The sequence below is a fragment of the Calonectris borealis genome, chromosome 2 (genome assembly GCF_964195595.1).
Source record: "Calonectris borealis chromosome 2, bCalBor7.hap1.2, whole genome shotgun sequence".
NCBI lineage: Eukaryota > Metazoa > Chordata > Aves > Procellariiformes > Procellariidae > Calonectris > Calonectris borealis.
The window spans coordinates 13,757,270-13,769,857 of NC_134313.1; the positions used below are offsets into that span (position 1 = coordinate 13,757,270).

General features: G+C 38.9%; 1 protein-coding gene across 3 annotated transcripts in view; it reads left to right on the forward strand.

The window, feature by feature from the left end:
• ATAD2 (ATPase family AAA domain containing 2) overlaps positions 1 to 11,357 on the forward strand; it is a 38,484-nt gene extending 27,127 nt beyond the window's left edge. For 2 of the 3 annotated variants that reach the window (XM_075141201.1, XM_075141202.1), the window contains exons 20-28: positions 812 to 944; positions 1,082 to 1,278; positions 2,513 to 2,672; positions 3,029 to 3,151; positions 3,248 to 3,397; positions 4,567 to 4,971; positions 5,670 to 5,794; positions 8,195 to 8,323; positions 10,077 to 11,357. In XM_075141201.1, coding sequence (XP_074997302.1) covers positions 812 to 944; positions 1,082 to 1,278; positions 2,513 to 2,672; positions 3,029 to 3,151; positions 3,248 to 3,397; positions 4,567 to 4,971; positions 5,670 to 5,794; positions 8,195 to 8,323; positions 10,077 to 10,118 — 1,464 coding nt within the window. In that variant the 3' untranslated portion in view covers positions 10,119 to 11,357. Of the gene's footprint in view, positions 1 to 811; positions 945 to 1,081; positions 1,279 to 2,512; positions 2,673 to 3,028; positions 3,152 to 3,247; positions 3,398 to 3,898; positions 4,004 to 4,566; positions 4,972 to 5,669; positions 5,795 to 8,194; positions 8,324 to 10,076 lie in introns of those variants that run through there. The other variant, XM_075141203.1, reaches the window with a different exon arrangement.
• Positions 11,358 to 12,588: the final 1,231 nt, after the last annotated feature.

Here is a 12,588-nt window from a genome sequence, read left to right on the forward strand (position 1 = left end):
ATTTCAATTTCTTTCTTCATATAGGTGAAAGCTTTACAAATTAGAAAGCCAAGTTCCAACTTCCGTTTAAGTAACTTGGAAATCAATTTTTAGTTGTATTCCTTAACAAAATTCAGTAAGAGTACATGCTTAGCTTTCTAGACATCTGAGAGTGTGCATTAAAGGAAGGTGTTCAAAATGTGAATATGCTGCTGTTTATGTTGTCTCAGTTACTGGGGGGGACTGTTACCTAGATGTGTTTATCATCAAATGCTTTGAAAGGGCTTAATTTTCTACAGAAGTTTTTATACTGTTAATAAATTCCTTCTAAAACAAGTATGGAAATTTCTTCCATACCTTTTGGTAGTAGAGACTGAAAAATGAAGTAAAACTTGGAAGTATGCAACTTCAGATTCCTCATTTAAATTAATTTAAAAAAAAAAAAACCCACACCTTACCAAAAAGCGCGCACGTGTCTCCTGAACCCTGCCTGTTCCCTCTATAGCTGCCATAAAGATTCAAACTAAAGGACAAAAGGCAGGTAAATACAAAATAAGCAGTCTTGGAGGTGGTGAATGTCACCACTTTATCAGTGTATCATATGGTCCCTTCATTGGACTTTAACTCTAGAGGTGTGCCTTAGAGAAGATAGTTTAATTTGCCATGCTAACCTATGAAAATCTAGCCTTTTAAGGCCAAAAAGATAACTTTTCACAGTTTGTTTTATCCAGATGATTATTCAGTTTAATTTAGAAAGGTACTCATCTTTTTGGAATAGAATATGAATTTGTGTGGCCTTATATCTGAAATATCTTTTCTCCTCATGCCTTAGGTAAAAGAATTGTTTATTAATGATTATGAAGAAGTTTTCAAAATCCAGTTGCCTAATAAGGAAGAAAGAAGAACGTTTTTTGAGGACTTAGTTTTAAATCAAGCTGCTAAACCTCCTGCATCAAACACCACAGGTGAGGATATTCTACTTTGCTAACTGTAAGTTAATAGCTATACAGTATTTGCTTTGGTGGTAATTTTATATCAATAATTTTTCATACGCTTGTATTTGAGTTCCATAAATTGACTAAAAGTTTCTGATTAATTTAAGCTTGGCAGACGTTGGAAGTACTGCCTGTAGCACCGCCGCCTAAACCTCGACAGCTGACAGAGGAAGAAATAAGACAGCTGGAGGAGCAGGAGGAGGATACGTTGCGTGAACTTAGGATTTTCTTAAGGGATGTGACTCATAGACTTGCCGTTGACAGACGTTTCAGAGCATTTACAAAGCCTGTTGACCCAGAAGAGGTAAATTAGTGTTGATCTGTAATACCATTTTATCTGTATGTATTCATAATTTCTCTGTGTTTGTATTTCTCAGTGTTTGTGTACTCTTTATAGGAAGGTTTATCTTTGTTTTTAGGACTGTACTATTCCGATTTTTCAAGAAGCAGGAAGTGAATTTTGCTTTTACTTTTGCTGACTCCTTGAGGCTCACTGAAAGCCCCAGGTTCCTTCTAAAACATCTTTAGAACTTTAGAATATTTCAGTTGGAAGGGACCTACAACGATCATCTAGTCCAACTGCCAGTTAGACCAAATGCCAACATACTGAAAGGCTTTAATATGTAGGCATGTTACAGCACCGAAAAGCAGAAAGATCTCTTTCTTTATAATTATAAACAGTATCTATATGACTGTTTTAATAAAGCCTAAAGCTCTTTAACTGACTGTCAATAGTTTCTGTGAGAACAGGAGTAGAAGCAGCACTTTTTAAAATAAATTCTAAGATTCTATTCTCTGTTTCATCTGGGGCTTCTTGGTATAAGATCAACCATAAGGGCTGTGTGGTTTCTTCTTCCTCTCATACACTTGTTATGTCTCTTTTTCTCATTTAATTTATTGAATAAGTCTAAGCCAGGGGCATATACTTCAAAGTCAGCTGTAGTTTTAATATAGCTTTGCATTTCAGCAAAGTCTGTTTCCCTAAGCATCCACTGAGTTGTCTTTCCCTTTACTTCTAGTTTCTGAGATGTGAATAATCTAAACAAACATAGATGTCCTCATCTAAACTAGTCGTTAGGCTCCTTTTATGGTCTGAGTAAAGAAATCGGCACCTCTGGGTCCAGTTATCTCATTCTAAAGTAGATGCCTAGGACAGATACTTCAAAGGTGCAATTTCTGCAGCCTTTTCTTGCTGCCAACAACAAAGAGAATCTCGGGTGACTTTACCAAGAAACATTTCTTTGCTGTGATTTTCTAAAGCGAAGTGAAATGAATCCCACTCTGGGTGTCTGATTCCTTCTCTGCCCCACACATGCTTCTGACCCCCCTGCTTCTTTTTTTCCCTCTTCTGGTCTGTGTCTTCAGAGCCAGTTGAAATAGCCCTTCTATTTTTAAGAAACTAGCTGGTTAATTTCCGCATCTTTGGATGTGTCATAAATATTGGAGGGTTTTAGGAAGTCCTTTATTTGACTTTATTAAAATAATTAATTTTGATAGATACTATATTAAATCCCTGAGCACGTCTATTTCATTTATAGGTACCTGATTATGACGCAGTTATTAAACAGCCCATGGACCTGTCGGCAGTTCTCTCTAAAATTGACTTGCACCAGTACCTAACTGCAGGAGATTTTCTAAAAGACATCGATCTAATCTGTAGCAATGCTTTAGAGTACAACCCAGATAAAGACCCTGGAGGTGAGGATGTGTTTTTATCCCTGATTTGGAAAAATTTAAAATGTATAAATTGATAAATGTTGTCTGTGGACAGTAGACTTGGGATTAGATAATTTTAAAGATCCACAGAGAGCATTTCTTGCCAGGTTGTAAATGTTGTAGCATTAAACTACTTGGGCATGAAATTGTGATAGAAGTGTTGATCAGTAACTAGTGCTTTTGCTTTAATAATTAACTCTTATGTTGTTATGCTGAAAATATTCACTGAGATAACCTTTCAGAACCTACTTATGAAAAGAGGAAAATCTTTCTAGGTAATCAAAAAAAGGATTTCATTGTCTGGTAGAAAGTACTCAGTTCTGACTGTAAAATTTCAGATCGCCTCATTAGGCACAGAGCTTGTACTTTGAGAGATACTGCATATGCCATAGTGAGGGAAGAAATGGATGAAGATTTTGAACAACGCTGTGAAGAAATTCAAGAATCTCGTAAGAAAAGAGGTGTGTTTTTTGACACTAAGGATTTTAAGACTTGTCTCAGTATTTGTAACCAACAATGCAAGACACAATTCTTTGCTATCTGTTCTTTATTGCAAGGTTGTAGCTCTTCAAAGTATGCTCCATCTTACTACCGTGTAATGCCAAAGCAGAACTCTGTTCCTGGGTGTAAGAAAACAGACCCAAAGTGTAATGAAAAAACGAAGATGCCAGCACCGCCTGTAGATTGCAGTACACCCCGCCCTAACGGCAAGTTGCATTTTATTCAGACTTTCTTGGAGAAGGTCTAAAGTCACTGATACATTCTCTGTTCTTGTGACATAACAGGTTTCTGTGATGCCTGCTGGTTCTTCATGCCAGAAGCATTACATTTTTTTAATTTGCTTCAAAATGTGAGATAAATCCAGAGGTCATTCATTCAATATGGTTACGAAGCTCACAAACAGTGGTGATTTACATTATAAGATACTGGCCTTGATGGCCTAAATTGCTACCTCTTGAAGTCAAAAATGTTGTACGTGGCAGTTGCTGAATATTCAACTAGTTTTTAGTTATATGAAACAGTATTTTTCCCTTCCCTGCTCAAATGCTAAAATCTATGCCACCTCTTACTGTGATTTCCAATTGAAGGGGGAAAGGGGAAAAAAATAGGGGAGCAATAATAATAGATATGTAAAGGAAAGATCATAATTTCCTCACTTTTCCTATGAAAAGGACATGAAAGAACAAAGGGACTTTGGTCTCTTTCAGTTAAAACGCATGACGTGGTGTGAAGTTTTCTGGTCTCACTGGCATGACTGGGAGTTTTGCCACTGACTTCAGCCATATGCTTTGTGCAGTACTCCATGAATACAAAGAATGGTGGGTTTTTCTGCAAGGCAAAAATGCGGTTTGTTTTAAACAAGGTTATCTGAATCAGAAAGCATACGAGGTGTAAGTCTTTACGGACAATTTTCTCTCCAGCAAATACTCCCTTAAAATTGTTTCTAACTCTGCCCAACGTGTGTTTAGCTTTTGGAGTTCACAGCTTTATAACAGATTTGAAGAAGGGCTCATCTCCAAGTGCTTTTCTGTTGTTCATTTATATTAGTTCATGTAATAAGACAGTAAGCAACTTCACCTAATAACCTTGCTTTGTAGTAACACTTCCTATCTAAAGTAAGAATTTTCTGCTCATAAAATCTTGAAGCGGATGGGTTTGTGAATGAAATTCTGTAGCTAGCTTTTTAAAATCTAATAGCACATTGACCTCATTAACTTGCAGCTCTTTCTCTAGACATATGTAGGGAGACAGACAATGGTACTTGAGCTCCTTTGATCATTTTCCTTGTAAGTCAAGTAAGATGAGGATGCTGGATTTTGAAGGAAGAACTGTTTTGGTAATGTTTTGGATTACTTTTTCTGATATCTCTTTGTAGATATGTCAAAAAGAAAACGCAGAAAGAACAAAGGGTCTTCAGGTGTCGCAACAAAGAGGAGGAATTTTCAGTTCAACAAAGAGAATAAAGTTCCGGAAGACCAAAATGAAGTAGAGAGTGATGAAGAGTCTCCAGAAAAACATGTTTCTAACATGGATCGCACTGAAGTTGAGTCCACACAGGATTCTTCTATGGAAGAAAATGAAAACGTACTTCAAGAACGACAGAAAAATGGGAATGAAAATAAATCTGGGACAGAAAAAGAAAGAGAGAGTGTTCTCCTTGTGGCTAAATCTGCTTCTGAAAAGAAGAGTGTCATGCTTCCTGAACATTCAGACCTAAGAAAGGAGAGTGAAATGCCAGACTGCAAAATAGCAGAAAGTTCTGAAGACGGAGATTCAAATGGTAAGTGAAAGGTCAAACAGGTCATTTATCTCCTTTTTCTTCCTGAGGAGGATTACACTATTTATTAGGTGTTAGTCGTCTTTAATTCCATTCTGTTATTTCTGTTGTATCTCTCTAAAATCAGCACACAGTGTTTCTTGCATAATGATGCCGCCCTTCTAGTTATGCTAGCCAAACTCATGTTTTTCTGCAGCTGCTGGTTTTTTGATTCTGAAGTTTGTTTTTCAAATGGTACCTAATTGAAAAACAATCGTTGACTTTCTTTTATTGTATGAGTATCTTCCCAGTAATAAGCAGCGTAAGTTAAAAAGCTGTACTTCAAGCAGTGTGGACCCAGAGTCACATGTGGAATAGAAGACTTATGTCCTAATGTTTGCAATGTAAGATCTGTTTCCTAACCTGAATTACTTCGGAGTTTTACCATGCAATGCTGTAATGGCAACGTGACTATATTGTTTTCCTGGTTTTACCCTGCCTTTTTCTCTAGTGCTTTTTTTTGTGTGTGAGCTTCTAATTTTTATGGAGCAGTGACTTTTACCAGAAAGAAAGTAGAAGTCCAGTATTTCTCAGTGAAAAACCGGTAACAGGTCTGTCTCTGTCATTGCAGAGAGAGACTCTATTCCAGGTACATGATACTTCACTGATACTGTATTCCAGATAAACAAAAATCCTGACTGAAGAAATTTGTGTCATTCCAGATTCATGGGTACACCATGTGACTCATGCAAGACGTTCTCGGGTAGAAGAGCAACAGGTGATAGGTGTCGAGAGAGCAATGGAAATTCTCACACAGCCAGTGATTGTGGATTACTATGAGCTCAAAGTAAGTTTAATTTCAATTTTGTTAATACTGAAGTAGGACATTTTCTTGCTACATGTGCAGTTGTAAATTGTCAGTTGTTAACCAGTGCCAATTAAAACAATGTATGGGAAGGATATACAGCTTGTGAAATAATTCAGCCTGTAATGGATTATGACTGTTGTGTTTCCACACCTGGTGTAGACTACTGTTCTTGCTTTTGGTGAACTAAATTTTAGGAGACTGGGTTCTCTTCCCAATTTTCATTTAAAAGGGCTTGTTGATTTTAAAATAGCCCACTGACAACCTGCTAGTACTGTTGGTTATTAATGTCTTAACAGTTTTTATGATAGATTTGGGGGTTTTGTTTTGGTTTTTGCATGTTGTCATTTATTAGGAACCTGAAAAGGACCTTTATTTCTAGCAGTGATGACTTTAAACCTGAAGTTAGCAGGTTGACATAAAGCTTATCGTGGATAAAATACTAATACCTGCTTTTCTGAAATTCTTTCAAAATCCAGTGTTAGAATTTTGCATTCATACAGTTACAGTTTAAGGTTACCGTTAAAAGGTTTTTCCAGTCCCTCGTAGGAGAGAAGTTGCTCTCCTAGGCTGCAGTTGGGGAAAGGGATAAAAATGGGCCTAGCTGCTGGGAGTAAAAGAGGTTCCTTTGCATGAATTGGAGAGTGTAGAACAAGGACCTGATCTTCAGGGTATATTGCAGTGAGGAAAATGAGAAAAATTGCTAGGTTGGAGTCCTGGAAGTTGGCCAATGCAGAGGAGGGCTGCTGTTTACCTGCCATGATGAGAAAGGGAGTATTACATGGATGTTTCCCCTGTGTGGGGAGAATGTGACCAATCCCCTTTGGTGAAGGGGCTTGTCAACACAATTTCTGTTACATTTTTAAGCTGTGACCTAATTTGTAGAGGTGAAACTAACTTTTTAAAGCTGGCTTCCTAAGAAAGCAGATTTCAGGGGGTTTTGTTGTTCATGTCTGCCTGTGTATATAGAGAAGCCACATAGGTTTTGCATAGAGTCAGGGTGCTAACAGCATGTGCTCCAGAGTTATTGCCCACTGGAGAAATGGTACGGTAGAGCTCTTATATATGTTTCAGCTGTGAGGAGAGCTACAGTTGTGAAACGCATGTTTTAGAAAACTTGTTTCATTAACATGGGTGCCATTGGAACTAGCTGCTCATACCAGAGAGCCTCTTTTGAACTCATCTGCAGTGAATAAGCTAGGTGAACCTCCAAAATGTAGCTGCTTGGTTTTGCTTGGGAAGGTTTTGCTTGGGATGGTTTTGTTCATTTATTTGCTTGGTAATAGGCCTAGAACTTTATGAACATATAGAAGAGCATGCAGTCATCTATGTGGCAGCAATTAGAAATAGTTTCACACAGGATGTTGACCATACACCTCTGTCACATCCTATCTTTTCTGTTTGCAGCAGCTGAAAGCACGCTGCGTGGTTTTTGTGCGTCTTATCTGTATGTTGTATAGAATGAAATTGAGGGGAATACTCAAATTTTGTGCTAGCTGATCTGAGGGAGACAGAGTTTGATGACGGGCAATTGTGAGGCAGTAATATTTTCATTTGGTGTGACTGCTCTCTTAAGCTGCATCTTCACAGCCTCACACAACACACAGATACTGAACAGCTGCAGCAGTGGGAGAAGGTGCTCTAGGTGCCCCTAGCTTGTTACGGTTGCTCTCCCAGAGATTATCACCTTCACATCTTTGGTAACAGAAATGGCTGTGTGAGGGATTGGTAATCTGCTACAGGCAGAGTCACTCTGCTAGTTTATCCACTCTTCAGTTTAAAGGTAGCAGCTAACTGATCCGACTTTGCTTCCTGATCTGCTTCAGACACTTGAGCAGTGTGTTCTGCCAGCAGAGCTGTAGGCACGGTACACGTTCAGCTGATGGGTAAAGGTGAGCACCTCAGGGTGCTTCCGTTTCCAGCTGGCACAGCTCTATCGAGAAGATCTGTAGCCTGGCTTCCAAAGATCCGTTTTACGGTGCCCTGCATTGCAGCAACAGTTTCTCTAATGAAATGCAACAGTGGCTTTGCTGTGGCAGCAACTCTACGACAAAGTGGATTGTGTCATTCCCTGCTGTTCTGGAAGCAGTTGATTTGCAGTTATGATCATTGATGTGCTAGATTGATCAGTAATAAAATATTGTCTGAAATTTAAGCCTTCCTTTTCTCTGAAGTATGAAAAATTAACTCATTTTCTCCAGTTAAATCTTGTGAGGTGTATAATCTGTTCTCTGAAGTGTCACTCATATTTTATTTAACAATATAAGAAAGTAGCATGTCACTTGTGTTGTATTGTTATTGTTTAGCTTCTGAAAACATAAAGAGCCTATTCAAAGGATCTTGCGCTATTCTAAACTTGTCGTTTCCATTTTTTTTCTTCAGCAACTGTTGCATTTTGTCACTGTGATAACTAAGAACTTCAATATATTTCACTTGGAAAAAGTATATGCTGTTCTTAGTCAGTGCATTTACCAACATCGGGAAGATTACGACAAAACCGAATTAGTGAAGGTAAATTTTTTTGTCTCATAGCACTTTCTATCACTGTTATGCATGTATGTGTTATGCATATGTATGTGTGCACTCTGGACATCACGCTTATTTAGCATTACTCTTTAGTGCTTAGTTGCCTGTGTTACAAGACTTTTTCATTTCAGTCTGGAAGACATTTATCCATATTGCAAAACCATTGTTGTATTTGGCATAATTGTTGGCAGTTTCAGCAGGAAAAGGCTTGAACTTGAAGACAATGGGTCCACCCACACAGCCCTCTCCAAGCAGTTAACCTCAGCCTGTCAATAGTCCTTCTCCAGAACCTTTTTAGGGGTGGGGCGGCTATGAAAGGAGGGTGCTTTTCTCAGTCTGTCTCCTCCTCTTTCTTCCCTTACAGGCAGTCAGACATGGTAATACTTCGTGTAGTAGTCATTTCGTTCTTGAAAAGAAATTAAGTGTGAAACATAACAAGAGGTTGAGACTTCCTCTAGTCTCACCATAATCTCTTTTTAACTAGCATGGCTGAAGCATCTTGAATTTGACATATGGGGAGATTTCTGTCTATGCCGGTATAATCATAGAATCATACAGGTTGGAAAAGACCTCTAAGATCATCGTGTCCAACCGTCAACCCAACACACCATGCCCACTACACCATGTCCCTAAGGGCCTCATCTACACATCTTTTAAATACCTCCAGGGATGGTGACTCCACCACTTCCCTGGGCAGCCTGTTCCAAGGCCTGACCACTCTTTCAGTAAAGAAATTTCTCCTAATGTTCAATCTAAACCTCCCTTGGTGCAACTTGAGGCCATTTCCTCTTGTCCTAATGCTAGTAAGTCAAATTCTCTGATCTCTTCCTGTAAGACAGGATTTCTGAGTTGTCAGAACTCAGCAGAAATCTTCCAGAGGCACCCATGGTCCCAGTCACACATTCCCAGTATTGAATCGATTTAGATAGGTTGGATATTCAGTCTTCAGATTCAAGATCCTTGAATCCATATGTCTTTGAGATGCTTGTGCCTGAGAATAGATAAAATTCTTTATGCCTCTCAGTCTGCCTTAAAAAAGGCCCTGGTCATTTCGATCTCTTCTTCCACATCTGATAAACAGTTAGAACGGACGCTCCGTTCTGATTGTGCAACAGTGAGGATTATTTGGATTCAGGGAGGCCATTCCTGAAAAACGTGCCCTTCTCTCATCTAGTATAATGACGTGTTTTAGCACGAGAAGGGATTTATTTATGTTATCTCAGGGCTGGTGAGCTTTTGTGACTTAACTTTTAATGCTTAAATTAAAAGGGACTTGATTTCTTTGTTTTCTATTTCTACCTTTAGCTTTAACAAAAAAAAGTCTCCTATTCAGAGTGACTCTGCAAGTCGGTCAGGAGCAAGCTCTACTGTATGAAGAGAGAGACTTTAACAAGTAATTATTCAGAGTGCAGAAAATAACATTTCCAGCTTTTAGTTGTGGCTTTTCATGAAGTATCTCCTCTTTCTAATTGTTGAGACCACTGCTGATACAAAACCGTGGTCTCTCGATGCAGATCCATACCGTCTCTCTAGCCTACTCTCTATTTTGGATGCATAAGGATGCGTTTGAGGCTAGTGGGTGTAGAAAGACGTTGTGATGGTGGTAGCACATGTATTTGCTAAATATTACTAACAATTGTATGTATGTACAGATTCTTTATTCTTCTTATGGAGAAATAAACAGGGTTCTTAAGCTTTTATTCATGCTGACTGCTAGTTTATCTTTTTTTCTTATTAGGAAATGAAGAAAGAAATTGCAGCCTTCAGTTATGCTCAGTGATAACTTGATTTCAACGTACTTGACTTCTACTCTGTAATGTTTTCTTTTCATTGCATGCTGTTATCTGTGCATAATTCAATAAAGATTACTTCTACATATATATTTATACATATATTAAACAAATATATCGTAAAATTTATTAAGAAAGCTCAAATAAAGTCCTTTAACTGCTTTTATTTGATATTTTCGTCCTCTATATATATGTATTTTTATGTGACATACTGCTGTGATTGCCTTTGGAACGCTGCAGATCTGAACATCTCCAAGATAATTTCAGTACCTCTCTTTAAAAGAAAACGATTGAAAACTTGATAAACTTTTATCATCGTTTTCCAGCTTGGGGGAATACATTTTTCTGAAGTAGTCTGTGGTGCTGTATAGTGCATTGCATTATTACATAAAGGTTTTAAACCAAATCTCATTTTGGTATATGAAAAGTAAATCCTTTAGAAACCTCTTAATGCAGTTCCAAGGTAATTTTTTTTAATTACCTGATAGCACCTCAAGTGGCTTTCATAGAATTAACAACCTAAGGAAAGTATGTGGGAGAAACACTCTTTCCACAAACATAAGAACTTCTGCTATGGCATATTTTTGCCTGTCAAAAAAACCTAACTTGAAACAAAGCAAGATTTACTACTGTAACTTTCTAAAGTAAAGTTTAGTCTTGCTTGTAATAATGACAATCTTCTTGATACTGGAAAATTGCATTTTAATATAAATCGTTAGTTGCAGGTCAGGTGGCTTGTAGTTGAATTAAATTGTAAATAGTTTTCTAGTTACCTGGAGAGAATTGTATCTGTTTATTACATAAAAGTGAATGTATTGTTGGTGATAAATATATTTAAGTAAAAGCAAAGCAATACCCCGTTTTGAAGATGTATGCCTCTTCAAGCCAGCAGAGAAAATTTCTTTGTTAATTTGACAGATTTATTTTTAAAAAACTGAGAATAACACAGGCAAAGTTTAAATTTATGAGAATAAAGTTTTGTATCAGTTGCGATAAGATATGTGGCACGATACATTGCTGTTGTGTTATGTTACCTCACATACACAATGTCTGGAGATACTGAATGCCTAACTGTGCAATCCTTCTGTATGTGTTTGGTTTCTTATGTATGTTTTAGTTTCTTTTTTTGTTTTTTTTTCTAGTGTGTTTGTCCAAACATTTGTGTACTATGCAGATTTTTTTCTTTTATCTGTATTGTTTTGATGGGTATTAATAAAAAATGAATCATCCTTTTGGGGGGTTTTGTCTGCTCTATTTTAATCACAGAATAATTTTGATCATTAACAACCTTATACTTAAAAATCACACTTTAAAATAAGAACTATATGTGAGCAGCTTACCCTACTCTTGGTGTATTGGTTATAAAGCAAAGGCAAGTACAGGAGGAAAAAAAATGTATTGAAAATTCACATTTTAATGTATATGACATTGGAAATGTCTCTTAATGTCATTTTTCTTTAACTTGATCTCCACCTTGGCTGCTGTCACTGATTTTCGATGGGTCTGTGGGGGCGGTTTGCTGACCGCATTCCCCAAGATGACTGCTTGAAAAACTGAACCAGAGTGAGAGTGTGGAAATGAGGAACCAGAAACATTCCTGGGATCAAAACTTTTGCTCTTCAAAGCTGTGATCAAACTCCTTCCCGACACGGTCTCGACAGGATACTGTACCTACAGTTTTTTTAAAAAATTATGTTTGTAATTGTGTAAATCTTGGGTCTTCCATGACCAACTGTTAACTCTTAATAGTTCCCACAAGCCACATCTTTATTTTTCTTTCTCGGGGAAAAAATCTCATTTTAGTGTCTCAACCAAAATGGCAGTGATGAAAAAAATAGTATGTAGAAACGCCAACATTTCTGGAAAGTATGCATCAGAGGTTAAAACTAAATGTTGACTAAAATACCTAGGTATGTACTAAAGGAAGAGGTACCCTTTCTCCAAGTTCTGTAACTAAACAAAAAGAAGAGGTTTGTGCGGTTTTTTCCCTCAGAGCCGTCACTTCTGTGCTCACTCGCCGCTGGTTTGGGGCTCTGGACCCTGCGGCAATGTCCTCCCTCAGCAACAGCTCAGGGCGCCTAAGGGAAACTCGGGGCTGGCGTCGGAGAAAAAGCCCTCACGGGGCTAGAGACGACGCTCTCCTTAAAACCTGTCTGGGTGCGTGGCGGGAGGGTCTAGCGCGGAGCCCAAGTTTGTCGGCGGAGGAGCGAGCTGCGAGGGCGCCGCTGCCACCCCGTAACTCCCGGCCTCTCGCCCCCGTTTCTCCCTGCCGCAGCCGCTGCGCGCGGCACCTCGCCCGGCCGAAGGGCGACGCGACGCTGCCGGCCCCCTGCCTGCAGCGCCGGGGCAGCCCCCCGCGGCCAGCCGCTGCCTCGGCGCGGCCGGGCCGCCCTCCGCCTGGTGTCCGCCGCCTGAGACGGGCGGGGCGGCGGCGGAGCGGCTCCGCCCCCGCTCCCTGCC